The 14609-nt window shown below is 33.7% G+C and overlaps 1 protein-coding gene across 1 annotated transcript in view; it reads left to right on the top strand.

Annotated features, from left to right (window-relative positions):
- The first annotated feature begins 435 nt into the window (after positions 1-435).
- The window catches only part of LOC123546797 (fibroblast growth factor 18-like), a 56567-nt gene continuing 42393 nt past the window's right edge, over positions 436-14609 (top strand). The window contains exon 1 of the mRNA XM_045333362.2: positions 436-1607. Coding sequence (XP_045189297.2) covers positions 1570-1607 — 38 coding nt within the window. The 5' untranslated portion in view covers positions 436-1569. The remainder of the gene's footprint in view (positions 1608-14609) is intronic.

Raw genomic sequence — 14609 nt, forward strand, 5'->3', positions numbered from 1 at the left:
TCTACAATTAGTGCGACTCCGTAGAAAATATTACCTATCCTTTATATATTTGTCTTGTTAATTAGATGAGAGGGATAAAATGGTCTTGCTTTTTTTTTTAACTCCGGTGAGAAAATTATTTGCATTTGAAGTAGGGGGGGTAAAAGATGTTAATTAAACCATTGTGTTTAACAAATGAGTTTTCTCCCGTACTCGAAGTTTCTTTATATATCAATGTTAAAGTATTTATTGTAAATAACTTAGTCCTGCAACCTTATTTGAACCAAAATCGTTCACTTAATACGTGTAGGTTTAATGTATAAGTCACAAGTATCTAAAATCGTCGAATTATCTCCGTCCCAAATGTTGACAATCGTTTCTGATTGACCAATCACGAAGGCGAATCTTTCCATCGGTGATCCGTATCACCGAATGGCTTGTCATTTTACAAACGTACTGGGACGCTTGGTTAACTATTTCATTACAAAAACGAATGTGTTCTCTGTCGCTGTAAAAAATAACTTGCAAAAAGGGAATATATATAAGTGATAAAATAGATAGAGGATTATATGAAAACGAGGGAATTAATTAAATGGATTATCTGATTTGACAATTTAAACCGGCGTTTTGTTTACCGAAATTAAACTACCTGATAAAGTGTAAAAATTGGATTTACAAGGTTTTTGATAAGCAAATGCAATTTACAAGGCAGGTTTAAAATAAAATACTGAAATCTACCTAGCGTAAAAATACCTTTCGTGTGAAAACCTTACACCCGATATTTCTGCAAAGATTCGAATTGGATTTTCCTTATTTTCCGTGCGGAGTCGTATATTTGTGGTTTTCTGTCGCTGAAACGCTAATATTTAAGGAGCGAAAGGAACACATTCCTGCGGATACTGTGATGAAAGCACCTAAGATGCAAGATATTTCAAAAGTCTGCTATATTTTGATATATCAGTAGAAATTTATAGGCAGTCATGGTGTTGTCTGATCAGAGATGGTATAACACGTGTTGTCTTTCAGTGAAATTTGATATTGTCTTTGTAAGTAGATATTTAGCAGGAAAAAAATAATTTTCGTTTCAAACATTGTCTAGGGTTAAAGTTTATCAATTGAAAACAATATGTAATTTTCGAAATTTTGACAGATTGACTGCTCAAAAGAAAAGAAAGCTTGCATGCGTTTTCGTCCAAAGAATTTTCATAAATATATCAGAAAATCATATTTGAGAAAATTATTTATGCGTATATTGACTGATGTAAATTTCAGTATAATTTAAAGCTGTGCAGTTTTGGGGAGTTGTATGTTTATTTTAAGTGCATCTTTGATATGTGATCGCAAAAGAGCAGACTTGACATATTTAGATAAGACTTTAAAAGGAGAAACTTAACAAAATTATCGTTTTATATTAACTGAAGTGATTTTTATTGGATTTTAAGCGTGGGCTACCTCTCGACCTCACCTTGTTGTGAACAGGGAGAGCGAGAGACCGTTGATTCTCTATACGGGCGGGAATTACAAGTGTGCAGTATATTGGACATTTTTTATAATGGCCAATAGCACACATCCCTTAGCTCTCGATGCAGTATGAAGAAGAGTGAGCCTAGAAGACTTACCATATGCAGGTAAATAATAGGTACTTTTTCCATTTCAGCCGTATTTTCACTGTATAATGGTGGCTTATTTTTAAGGACTAGCACGCGCACGGACCTCATGCACGTCAAGAATTTTACACAGACGTTATTAAAAGCAATTTGCAATGTTTGCAAGTTTGTTTTTTAAATTCGTGGGGTGTGCAAAGTTTGCATCATTAATTTTTATTTGCAAAAGAACTGATATTGCTCTCGAGCAGGGATTCAATAAACAAAAGTGCATACGTTCGCGTTTTTTTAGGTTCACCGACGGCGGGCTGAATCCAAAAGTCATATATTTACTAGAATCCGGATGTTTTATGAACTTGGACGGTGGAAGTTGCTTTTACCGCCTTTTGTCATATTAAAAAATTTTGATAGAAAAAATTTTGATAGTTTTTGTTAATACTGATAAAGAAGTAATTCACTAACTGCGCACAAAGCACAGGCATTTTGCTCATGTTTTATTACATTATTTTCATTGGTTTTATGCATGCCTGAAGATATACCCTTAAGTAGTAACATATCCAAAAGAAAGACACGTGCAGAATAGCATCAGTATACTTTCCTCTAAACTTGCACGTGACATTATTACATGTTTATAAACGGCGGTAGTTTTTTTTCTTTCACAATAATTCCAAATAAAGATACAGTACAGATATAATTCCAGATATTCTCGTATTTCCTTAGAAGATGCTGTCTATTCAAAGTTTTTCTACTATCATAGAAAATTAGTTTTCAAAACCATAAATACCTGGCAGACTTTAGGGACATGTTTTGGAGTTTAGATGGAAAGGATAGATCTACATAACAAAATATATTATGAAAGAATAATAGATGTTTGAGCTGATTATCTCAATTATAAAAATGCTGTGTGTCTAGAGGATGACCTGTTAAGTAAGGAGACGACGATGTCCGGGGCTCAGACCCCGTTTAAGAATGTTTCTCGTTTTTGTTTGTCCATTTTTTTTCTTTTATTCTTTTTTTTTTTTTTTTTTTTTTTTGCTAGAAAGGACTGTTTAAGCATTCTATGACAAAAAGTTAATGAACAGTATTACTGTTTTTTTTAGGATATATAGTTTCAATTATTTTATATCATTACTGAAATTCTTCTGTTATGCTCCTACGTTTATGAAGCACTTTAATTGTACGACTTTTACAATACATATTAATCATTATAAAGAATTTAATTGGGAACGCATTCTTTCTCTAATTATTTCGCTTTCTAAATAACTGTTTCTACATTACCAGTAACAATATGTAACAGATTCGAATAATTTTAAGATCATTCAAAGACTGGCCATATTGAGCTATAGATTCGGTTCTTCATTAAGAAAAGGACCTTTCTCTGATTGTGGCCCAGTAACTACTTGTATTTGTAATCACATTAACAATGAAATACTATAAAAGTAAATGCTAATGATAATCTAGGAAATCCAGCCAAAATGGATCTAATGGCATAAAAAATTAGGCAGTTAATTAACTAGAGAGGTGTAGGAATTCTACTATATCGTATTTAGTCTTTGGAGCCCAAAACCGATGCCAGCTCTCGGAAATTTCGTGACGAAATGTGATTATCAGATGTGTAACCGCAAATGGGCAATTTGCAGCTGCGTTTGATGCAACTGAGAGTACGCCAGATATATAAATTATTCGGTTCTCTTTGACTGTAAACTCTCCTGCAGAGACCAATTACTCCTGATTACTCCGAAATAATTTCAACCCATGTAAAACGTGGCCTTCGTGTTTATCATGCATCTGTCAAAAACTTTTCTCATATGCAACATTACTTTGTATTAAACCTAAAATACTGTTGTCCCATATAGACCGCTCGGGCTTTGTGTTCACATCATGTATCTGCCTTTCTCTAAAATAATATTTACAAAATTACTTGTCAATATCCGGATCATTAATAACATTAAAATACTATAAATGAGCTGCTGTCTTGCACTTACATAATATTTACATTTTACATTATAACATGTCTGTAACTCCGTCAAGAGAAGTTACAGCGTATTTACAAACTTCTGTCTTTCGGTGATATAATATTTACATAAGGAACAAACAATAATAATATTTTTATCAAGAACACAAAGCTACAAACAAAAAGTATCTTTATATTTAGAGCATTACGTGAAGATGTTATCATTTAACCTATGATATGCCTTTCCATATGCCTTGTGTTATCTGCTAGTTGTACATTAAAGGTGATAACGTGGCGAGATAGCAGTTTTTGTGTCACCGACATATACTGAGGTTTTAGAAGATGATAACAAATTAACAAATGTCAGATTATTGTTTTTCATTTGTTGTGTAGTCTTCACATTGTTAATACAAACAGTGACCTCGAAGCTGGCTGAAATTGTCAGATTTTATCACAGAAATATGCAAATTATTCGCGTAATTTCTTTCTAATCACAAATGAATTATGTTTCTCGATAACGCACTTACAACGTTGTTTTATTTATAAATGAATACTGATGTACTTAACATACTTGTCTGAACCAAAAGGTCTACATAGCACTTAGTACAAAGACCCGACTGCATTTTCCTTGAGTATGTTTAAACAGGTTTCTCCAATATATTTATTACACCAGTTCATACGACTATATTTTTGATACCTTCTCTGGAATGCACGTTAACTCTCGGCCTGGGAAATGCTTTTTCGTGCATAATCTATTTATTTACATGGGTTAAATATATATTTTAGTTCAGAATCTAAGGAAAATGAATCCTATTGAAAAATTGACGGATAATACACTTGAAAATGTTGTCTAAATGTAAATATTTACCTTCAGTTCAGACAAATACGGCTAAATTTTTCAAAATGTTCAACAATATCGCAAGATGACACGCTGCCTTTTTAAAAAGACATGTTCATTTTGAAGTACTTGCTTTTAAAACCGCGGAACTTTGATAGCTCACTTGCTCATCAGAACATATTGATCAACACAAAAAAGTCTCTTACAGTTTAAATATATCAATATCAACGTTCTATCACATGTCAAACAGATCAAGCAAGGTATATCTTGCGGAAAATCGCATATAGTATGACATTACTTCATTTTTCAAATGCTTTACTTTTCTCTATACTTTGGGTTTAAAAAGTCCTAGGTCTTGTGTTATACCTATATAATGACATATCATAAATTCCCAAGCTTTATATTTGTTTGATGTTTAGGGACGAGAGAGTTTTGTTCAGCGTAAATGACTTTAATCATAAGGGAAAGATAAAATTTATACGAAAATAAAGCAATAAATAAGTAAACGCCGTCCTTATGTGCAACAGTTGTTAAATATCTCTCTTTATCATATTCATAATAAAATATGCAACGTTTTTATGCAGCATTTTAGTTTACCCATCACTTTCGAGGTAGTTTTACAATATATTTATGTTAAATACTTTAATATTATGCTGTTTGAATGCAAAACATTTTTAAGTGAAAGATATCATTTTAAGATGTCTACTTCACAAGTTTTTCAAAGAAATGCCTATCTTACTCTTTATCTTTACAATATATGAAAGAGATCATATAAACACTACATCAACATAATATTGTATAATGTAAGTTTTGCCCATTCTAAATGTGTTGTATTGAACACTGTTTAACGCCGTCCATACAGCATCCCGATTTCCGTGTTTCATATATTTTTTGCACTAAAATTCCACAATATCATAAAATAGTAACGGTGTTGTCAATACAAATGAAAATTAAATTATACAATGTCACCATCATCATAATCATCATCAGTTATATAATATTATTTGACATAAAAACCACCGGCATAAGTATTGGTATTCGGCAACACCCCCGGATCAATCGACCAATACGCCACCAAAAATGTCTACTATAATTAGCGTTATACCACAAGTATGTGTCTACTTTTTTCTCGTCACATGTCTTTAATCAATGATCTGTAATTAATTAATCAATTAATTATGTATTGAATGATCCACCGGCCTTTAAGTATTCGGTCGTGCACTTGTTTGTTCAATAAGGCTAATCGTTTGGTCAGTCAATCAATCAACCGATCGATTGATCAATCAGTCGTTCGTTCGTTCGTTCGTTCGTTCATTCATTAAACGTATCAATTAATTAATTAAACGTTATTTAATTCTTTGAGATTATGTCGTATCAGTATCGTTTTTACAAAAAAAATCTGATTAACCATCTCGACAGGTGTCTCTTTACATCTAGCATAATGCGCGTATACAAGTTTATTTATCAGTTATCTTCGATTTTAAGTCATTATTTCACAATGAACTGCGTTAAAATGCCTACTAGCTAGACTTCTCTGAGATTTCAGATACAGTTATCAATCATCTAGCTTGCAAAATAAGAAGTATAACTGCAATTACAGTTATTTTTCGGTTTCTATCGTAATTGTTATCTAAAATCAGTGAGATTATTTTATTCATATTTTTTTAACCTTTAGCCTGCTGTCGACAATCGATTCTGCCTTTGCGACCAGTGCAGACCAAGATCAGCCTGCACATCCGTGCAGTCTGATCATGGTCTGCACTGTTCGCTATTCAGTCAGTAAATTTCAGTGAACACCCCTTTGAATAATAAGTGGTATGGCCCAATTTGAATGATGGACCAGTCCATTATAGGAGTTTAGCAGAGTAAGGGTTAATGAAGGTTCATTCATGATTGTGCGAAGTTTCTTTGAAAATATTTAAGTTATGTCATTCATATAACGTTAACTGATAAATCATGGACTTCGTATCTCACAGAAAAAAAGAATAAAACAAAATATAAACGGTATGTAACGAGTTGATCTAAATTGATAATTTCTACAGGATACGGATAAAATAGTTTTATTTTGGGAAGACAAGAATTGATTTTGTTTGCTATTGTAATTGAGCAGAAAATGTATGTCACAAAAAAGTGTGGAAAACCGGAATTCCTTCAAATTGTAATAGGAGCGGAAAAATGTGCAGCCCGATACAGGACTCGAACCTGCGACCTTCTGCTTGCAAGTCAGATGGTCGCAGGTTCGAGTCCTGTATCGGGCTGCACATTTTTCCGCTCCTATTACATTGGTGCCGTGAGTGTGGTGGCTAGCCTTGGAATCCTAGAGCCAGGGTGAAGCAATGGCTGGGTTAGTCAAAAGAATCTGAGTTTGTCTTTGAAAAAAGGAGGGAGGAATGTAGCAGTGTGTATATAATGTATATAATTAGTCTATGATATCAATTGTCCGATTAGCTCAGTTGGTAGAGCATCTGACTTGCAAGCAGAAGGTCGCAGGTTCGAGTCCTGTATCGGGCTGCACATTTTTCCGCTCCTATTACAAAATAAAGCGGACCGCACAATACTTAGAATATTCTTGTTTACTAGTCAGTTTGGCGCTACATTGAATGATTGGGTTTGTTTTCACCATAAAATATAAAGTCATATAAAATAGGACGAGCTTCATTACAATCAGATCATCATAGTATTATTAATAAAATCGTTTGTTGGTGACCGGATCGCTCCTTTATCCAAGACAGCGTATATCGCGTACCCCATGTAATGGTATGATCTGCAGACTAACCGTAACTGGACATTACTTGTGTAAATACAAAACGATGACCATTATTGTGTATTGTATCAGGTCAAGGTGTGACGTCACTTTACCAATAAAACTATTGTAAACTTGCATGAAACTATTCTGTATGGTCATCAGTCAAATGGTGAATAAGCTGTACATTTATAGGTTTTGTCGTCTACATTCATTTGGCAAACAACTTGGCTAAGAATTGCCCTGTCAACACATTCTACATCGGCCCTTGGATATGAATACATTCTTCCTTGGCCCGTGGACATATATTTCTTTTATCAGTTTGCTGAGAAGTAGCCAACTCGTTTAAATTCCTTTCTCCATGATGAAATTTTTGTGGCATATTTATTTAACGACAGCCACATCACATGAGGCTAATCCGCCGCACGATTTGTACTACAACGTACTGAAACTGTTGACAGATTCACCGCGTGGCAGGAGAACATCCCAGGAACGTTGTGTTGAAGTGTTTGGTACCCCACGCCGTTCAAGACATTTCAATTGTTTTCAACTCGCCGAATGGCAAATAGGGTATTCTGTCCAAACAGACTCTATTTGAACAGTAACATACACTAAGAATTAATTAGAAAGCATGGTGTAAGAACGTACTATCTCCGGTTAAGACTTGCCAACAAATATATCCTTTTCGTTCCGTGTTCATCCTGTTTGGTATCTCGAAAAACACATTTATGTCATTTTTGCCTTCGAGTTTTGGACCCCATGCAGGTTAGGCCGTCGCCAAATACACTAGGCTAAACAGATATTGAAACCTGTTGCAAATATGTCCTCATTTTTAAATACTGTGATATGTCGAAATATTTCATAACCGTGTCAGGGATGTTCTCAGTTTATACAAAATCATTTTTGAAATAACTTTAGATAAATACTGATGACAAACTTGCTCCTCAAGAAATACTAAAGAGATTGAAATGAAAAAAGAAGATAAAAAACTGAAGCACGGTGCGTAATGGAATTCTTTGATGAACGCATATGACATCATACATTTACATTTACCACTGGAACTAATATCAGAGGGATATAGTAAAGTAGGATCATATCTTGACATGGTGGTAATGTCATTACGTACACTGTAAATTCGTAGATAAATTCATAGAGGCAAGTCAAAGAATTGTGACAAAACGTGATGTTATTTATCTATCGAAGTATGTCAAATGTCAACGCAGTCTTTCTTTTCTTCAAGGAAAGCTTGGTCTCCTAAAATAGCAGAAATACTAGTAGTGAAGGGAAATCAAGAGAGATTTAAAATAATTTCCTTCACAAACAAGCTAAATCTAAGAAGTCATTTCAAAGGGGACAAAGTCTCATTGTGTGCTGATACTTTGAAGCTATGTATGGAACTTATTTATGATCGGGCAGTCGCAGGCTGTCTATAAAAATGTAAAATTACATCGATACTACTGTATTGATTTGTTTGTTTAGTTGGCTTTAACGTGACACCGAAAAAATATAGGTCATATGGCTACGGTCCAGCTTTTGATGGCGGAGGAAGACCCTAGGTGCCCCTCCGTGCATTTTTTCATAACGGACGGGCACCTGGGTAGAACCAACGACCTTCCGTAAACCAGCTAGATGGCTTCCACATATGTAGAATTCAATGCCCCGTGTGAGACTCGAACCTACATCGGTTAGGTGCAGGTGATTTAATGTTTGCGACCTTAACCACTTGGCCACGGAAGTCTCCACTGCAGTATTTTAAGTATGTATTAAGTATGTATGTCGAATAAAAAAGAATATATACATATGCTATACTTATACGTGCTATTTCAGGGTATATTTATACATGGTTTATTTCAATATATAAACATAGACTACATGAGGATACATCCGCATACAAGCATAAATAGGCTAAATAAAATCACAGCTTGAAGTGAACAAACCTGTGTAATATTGATGGAACTTGTATGTAAATGATTTAATAACTTGTTGCTTATATACACGAAAAATATAACTTATTTATGGACATGTATAGTGTTACATTTAACATAATGATAAGAATTTACGGTGTCATTTAACTCGTGTTTTTGTACTTTGAGTATCTGGCACAACCTCAGCATGATGTTGAAATTTCCAAAGAAAAATAAACGTCGGTGGAGTTTTTAGAATAAGACAAAAATGTAATAATCTTAAACGTAACTTTTTTTATTCTGTTTGATACATACATAATTATCTAGACCACCGGGTAATCGTTATTGGTCTTTTGAACACGTCTTCGTTTTTTAATACCCTTAATTCAGTAAGTTGAGATAATCGTTAGATCCATGACCTCGATTGAACCTTAACAAAGTCATATAATTTACGACTGTGTAATAATCTCAACATTCATGGGTATAGCATGAATATAAAACCTTTGTAATATTGTTCAGTTGTCGTATAATAATTTTTCACATGATTAATACGAGATTTACAACAATAAAAATCATTTTAAGCGATTAGAAGACAAATTTTTGCTAAATCGTTCCTGTCATGACAAACAGTTCCTTAGATTTAATGTTATAATTTGATGCATTTCGTACGAAAATTGAGAGTAGGCATTGAAATCGTACAATCTACAGAGATATTTAGCCAGCTGTTTGAAAATACAGTTAACTGTTAATAGATTAGGGTTGATCATATATTCGCGAAAATCATAATGTGTCACTGGATACATAAAAAGCATGCCACCAGTAATTGCAAGCAAGTAATTTACTGTGTTATAAATGTTGCTAAACATGATACATTTTCTCTATTCCATACTCTCATAACATTTCGTAATAAATGGACAGCGGCGTAAGCAGTTCGTGACTCTTTTTCCGGAATGCAGTTGGATACTGCTATTTAATAGAACACTCAACTATGATATCGCGAATCAGAGAATGCGTTGTAACACACTGCATATTTATATACTTTTGTTTTGTAAGAACTTGTAATTATTTTGCTAGGAATTTTACCTTTCTGCTGTTCAACGTCGTCGGCAGTTTATTATAGTTATTAACAAATATCATTGTGTGTTCAGTATTCGCTATGTTCTGCTTAACTAGCTACTTTTAACGGGAAAATTAATAAAACGGTTCATTAAAAGAAGTACAGGCTGGTAAGAATAAAAATAAGCTGGCATTTAAGACAAAAATATACTGGCATTTAAGACAAGAATATGCTGGATTTTAATTATCTATTTGTATCTCTCAAAATCAATCTTTTATCTTTAATATTAGCTTTGACATTTCTATAGATGAATAAAATTCCATATATCACAAATCATATTTGTTTTAATTGAGGGTTGAGGTTTTAATAATAAACGCTAATAGTGAAATATAGTGATATTGTACTTTAAAATATTACAGGGTGTGTGTGTGTGGGGGGGGGGGGGGGTGCATGATAGTTATTATAGGCTCTGCTTCCCATAAATATTGATGAAAAACGCCTCTGCTTCATAATTATTCATGTATGTTTTAAAACAAAGGCTTGTCCACGTATTCAGTATCTGTGGCGTCGGTATAACGTAATAAATGGACAGCGGCGTAAGCAATTCGTGACTCTTTTTTCCGGAATGCAGTTGGATACTGCTATTTAATAGAACACTCAACTATGATATCGCGAATCAGAGAATGCGTTGTAACTCACTGCATATTTATACACTTTGGCTCGTATGACGTCATCCGTGGGTACTTCAACGCCGAGAAGCGATATACACATACTTTAGAAATCTAGTTTCCAAAAAGTATAAAAATTGCAACCGATTTTTTTTGTACGTTGATGACGTTCCTAGTTGTGAATAACGAGTAGATATGATTTAGTTCAATAAGTGCTACAATAGGAAGCTCATTTGTGACTTCGCTGAACAAAATTCTCAGTTTGATAGGACATTTTTCGATTAAACAGCTACTTAAACAGTTGACACTAATACAGTTTCTACGTAAGATCCGCTTATCTAGACAGTATATGTATTTGTTTATCTTTTGTGGAATATTTTATCTCGTTGCATATTTTATGAATATTAAATATCAAGTAAAAATTAATTGTACTCATTTTTTAATTTTCAAATCTGCATAAAGCCATGATGATAGGTGTCTGCGTTAAAGTGCAATTTCTGCTTTTTTTGTGGTTTAGAAAGCAAACGAGGTCTTTTTGAAAAATTAGAATTGTGAAGTTTTGCATTTTAAGTATATCAATCATATACTATAAATGGTTACCCGCTAAGTCTTCATTCATATAGGGTCGGTAGATAACTACTGTGGTTTGTACTAACACATCAAGGTGTCGTTAGTTTTGTAGTCTGTATAAAACGGTGATGAATGTATAATAATTCAGTTCAACCACTAGTCATATATTTTTCTAATATACGTGACGTCATGTGTTAATGTTCATCTATCTGATATAAAGCCCATTCAATCGTATACTGAATTATTGCTATGAATTCCTCTTAAATTATCCACGAATTTTGTTACTTTGTTGTGAAGGGTTACGCAGTGTAATTCCTACGAGTTGTAATTGCTACAAAGACTGCCACCAGTACCTTTCCGTCGTGTTACCTGTGTGTTCTATTACTGTTAGCGTACATATAAACGAACGCCTCAGTAAGATTGTTTACTTATTGCTAAATGACATAAGGAGGTGGAAATTTACGATGGAGGCGGTCTATTCTTTTAACAAGTGAAATATACTACTTAAGTATAGATTCTATTTATATTCTTTTCCCGACTTCTAAGATTTAGGCTTAATATACTAAAAGGAAGTAAAACAGAAAAAATGAAAGGTCATATTTTGTCAGAATGCACAGTAACAACACCGGAATTAGGAAGGTAATTGGAATAGCCTATCCTTGAAGAAGACCAAATTAGATATATTGAGCTTATTTCCAGTAACTTCCAGGTTTAGCTTGATTCGATCTAAAGTTACATTACATGTCTCAGTTATAGAAATTGATAGCAGACACCAATAACTCTATGATATTAACACTTTTGAAAAGAATGCTAGTCAGAAAATAATCAGAGTAAAGAGAAAACTTTAGTATGTCTTTATTTCAAATTTTAATATATATATATATACACACAGATGATGTAAAGATATCATTGCAATTCGAGTAGATTGTCGAGTGTATTCATGTCAACATGGCTTCATCAACCTTCATTTCGCTAGAGAGAGATTTGTTTCAATATGATACCAGTAATTTTGATGTAAAGAATATTCCTTTTGTATTGCCTTACTGAAATGAAATGCTTTGGCAGGTTTTAAGTGTCAGTTGCTAGTGTAAAACGTGTCACGGCCATTTCAGATCTTTTGATTATTAAAAAATTGTCATGAATATTCCCTCCCTTTTTTCCTGAAAAGAAGATTTCATATATTTGAGGTAATTCATATCTAAGATGACAGCGGTAAAGGCATTATGTCATGTCAGCAATGTGTGGGGCCTGCATTGTTCCGTCTGTGTATACATACTTGTTAACGTAAGTGAAAAAGAGGAAAAAAACTTTATATCATTGTATATGAAACATTTCTGTTAATGTCTAAAATCGAGTGTAAAACCTTTTAACACAGCTTCTCCAGATGTAGATGAATCCGGTGGTTATTTTTCGGCAAAAACAAGTACTAGCGGGATATCTTGTTAGCTTGAACCCTGTGGTCATTTTAGCAACTTAAGGATGTTCTTCCAGCTTTAGATGGTGGAGGAAGACCCTAGTTGCTCCTCTAGGCATTAACGCAAGCACGACTGGGCATCTGGATAGAACCACCGGGGGTCCGTAAGCCCATTTTATGGCGTTCTCAAATAGAAAATAAAAGAATTCTACACCCACGCGAGGTTTCGGGCACACAGCAGTGTGGGGCAAGTAATTAGGGTCTCAAGGACATTAACCACTCGGCTAAGGAGGCTCCTAAGTATAATAAGGGGATTTAAAGCGCATAAACCCTATTGAATTTCATTACAATATACTGCAAGCACCGTTTTTAATGTTGTTAAAACCGTCACATTTGACATTGAACAAATGCTTTAAGGATCCTTCACATATACATCATAGGAAACTAAGCTGGAATTCAAGGTACAGCTTACTTGTAACGCATTCATACGAATTCCTTACAATCGGTGGATAAAAAGATACAGCATAAAATGATTACAGCAATTATTAGTAAAGAATTATGTTTCTTTAAGTAAGTGCATGGGATTACAAAGTCTTTCTACATAGTTCAGCAAAACCTATATCATTTTATGTACAATAAACATTTGCGGTATTATCGTGAAATTCGCATACGGCTGACTTTGCAGTTGTTGTCTGCTTTGTACTGTTAAGTCTTGGTGTACATATGCATTTTACATACCTTGCATGCAGTAAATTCAATTTAGTCAGATTACTTTTTAACACAAGGCATTCGGTATATCATAAATATGATCAACTCAAAAATTATCTTGTTAAGATGTCAAGCAATATTCTGTGGTCGTCTGTATCTGTTAAATAAATCGCTTATAGGTCTTTATTCCGACTTATTCCTTAATTCGTTCAATGATTAATATTTGTGAAATGACATACGACTTGATAAATCACTTACATTCGTGCACTGATACGAGAAGTTTAGAGTGACATAAGTCCTACTTTTTCACAGCAACATGGGCAACAACCTTAAAGTAAAACATTCTGTCAGCGTTTTTGTTCTCTGTCACTGTCTTTTTTTTTTCGGGCAGATCTTTGTTACGTAATCTGGTTTACATTTTTGTCAACGTTCCATGTGACATAGATGACACAATTGCAAAATTTAAGTTGGTATATCAAATTATTCATGTATTTAAATAAACATATCATGTTATATTTGTGTGCATATATTGGTACATTATTGCATCGGAATGCATTAAAAGCTGTTGAATTAATATGCGCACTGCGTTCATCCAGGAATTTTAATAGTATAATGTTGTGAAAAGGCGAGGTATGAAATTGATTACTCCAGTACAGTAGATAGCTTTCTAACATCGAATGGGTCTTTTGCGTTAACGTCATCAAACAAGAATAGTTTCATTAAGTGCAGTAATTTCACAAACCGGTGCTACGTTTCCAAGTGAAATCAATCGGATCTCCTTAACCTTAATGCCGATGAGTAGTGCATTGATTTCGACATTGTTTTTTGCATAGTATGAGTAGTTATATAATGTACCTGATATATTTAAACATCCTACCAGGAACAACATTTGTTTCTAATGATGCTTAATTACCTATTGCAACAGGTAGTGAGTATTATAGTCTTATATCAGATGGAAAGCGGCCAGAGCTCTCGCCGCGATTATTAATTAAAACACTCGAACTTTGTTTTAAAACATTCTTTTATTGTTTTATGACTCATGCATCTTAAACTGTTTAAATGCATATTGTCTGAATTAAAAAAAAAACAACTTCCTTTTGAACAAATTGATCACATCAAATGTTTTGGCTCATAGTTTATAAAACATGGAAATGACTGTGCAAGATGATG

Source organism: Mercenaria mercenaria, chromosome 9 (genome assembly GCF_021730395.1).
Source record: "Mercenaria mercenaria strain notata chromosome 9, MADL_Memer_1, whole genome shotgun sequence".
Lineage (NCBI taxonomy): Eukaryota > Metazoa > Mollusca > Bivalvia > Venerida > Veneridae > Mercenaria > Mercenaria mercenaria.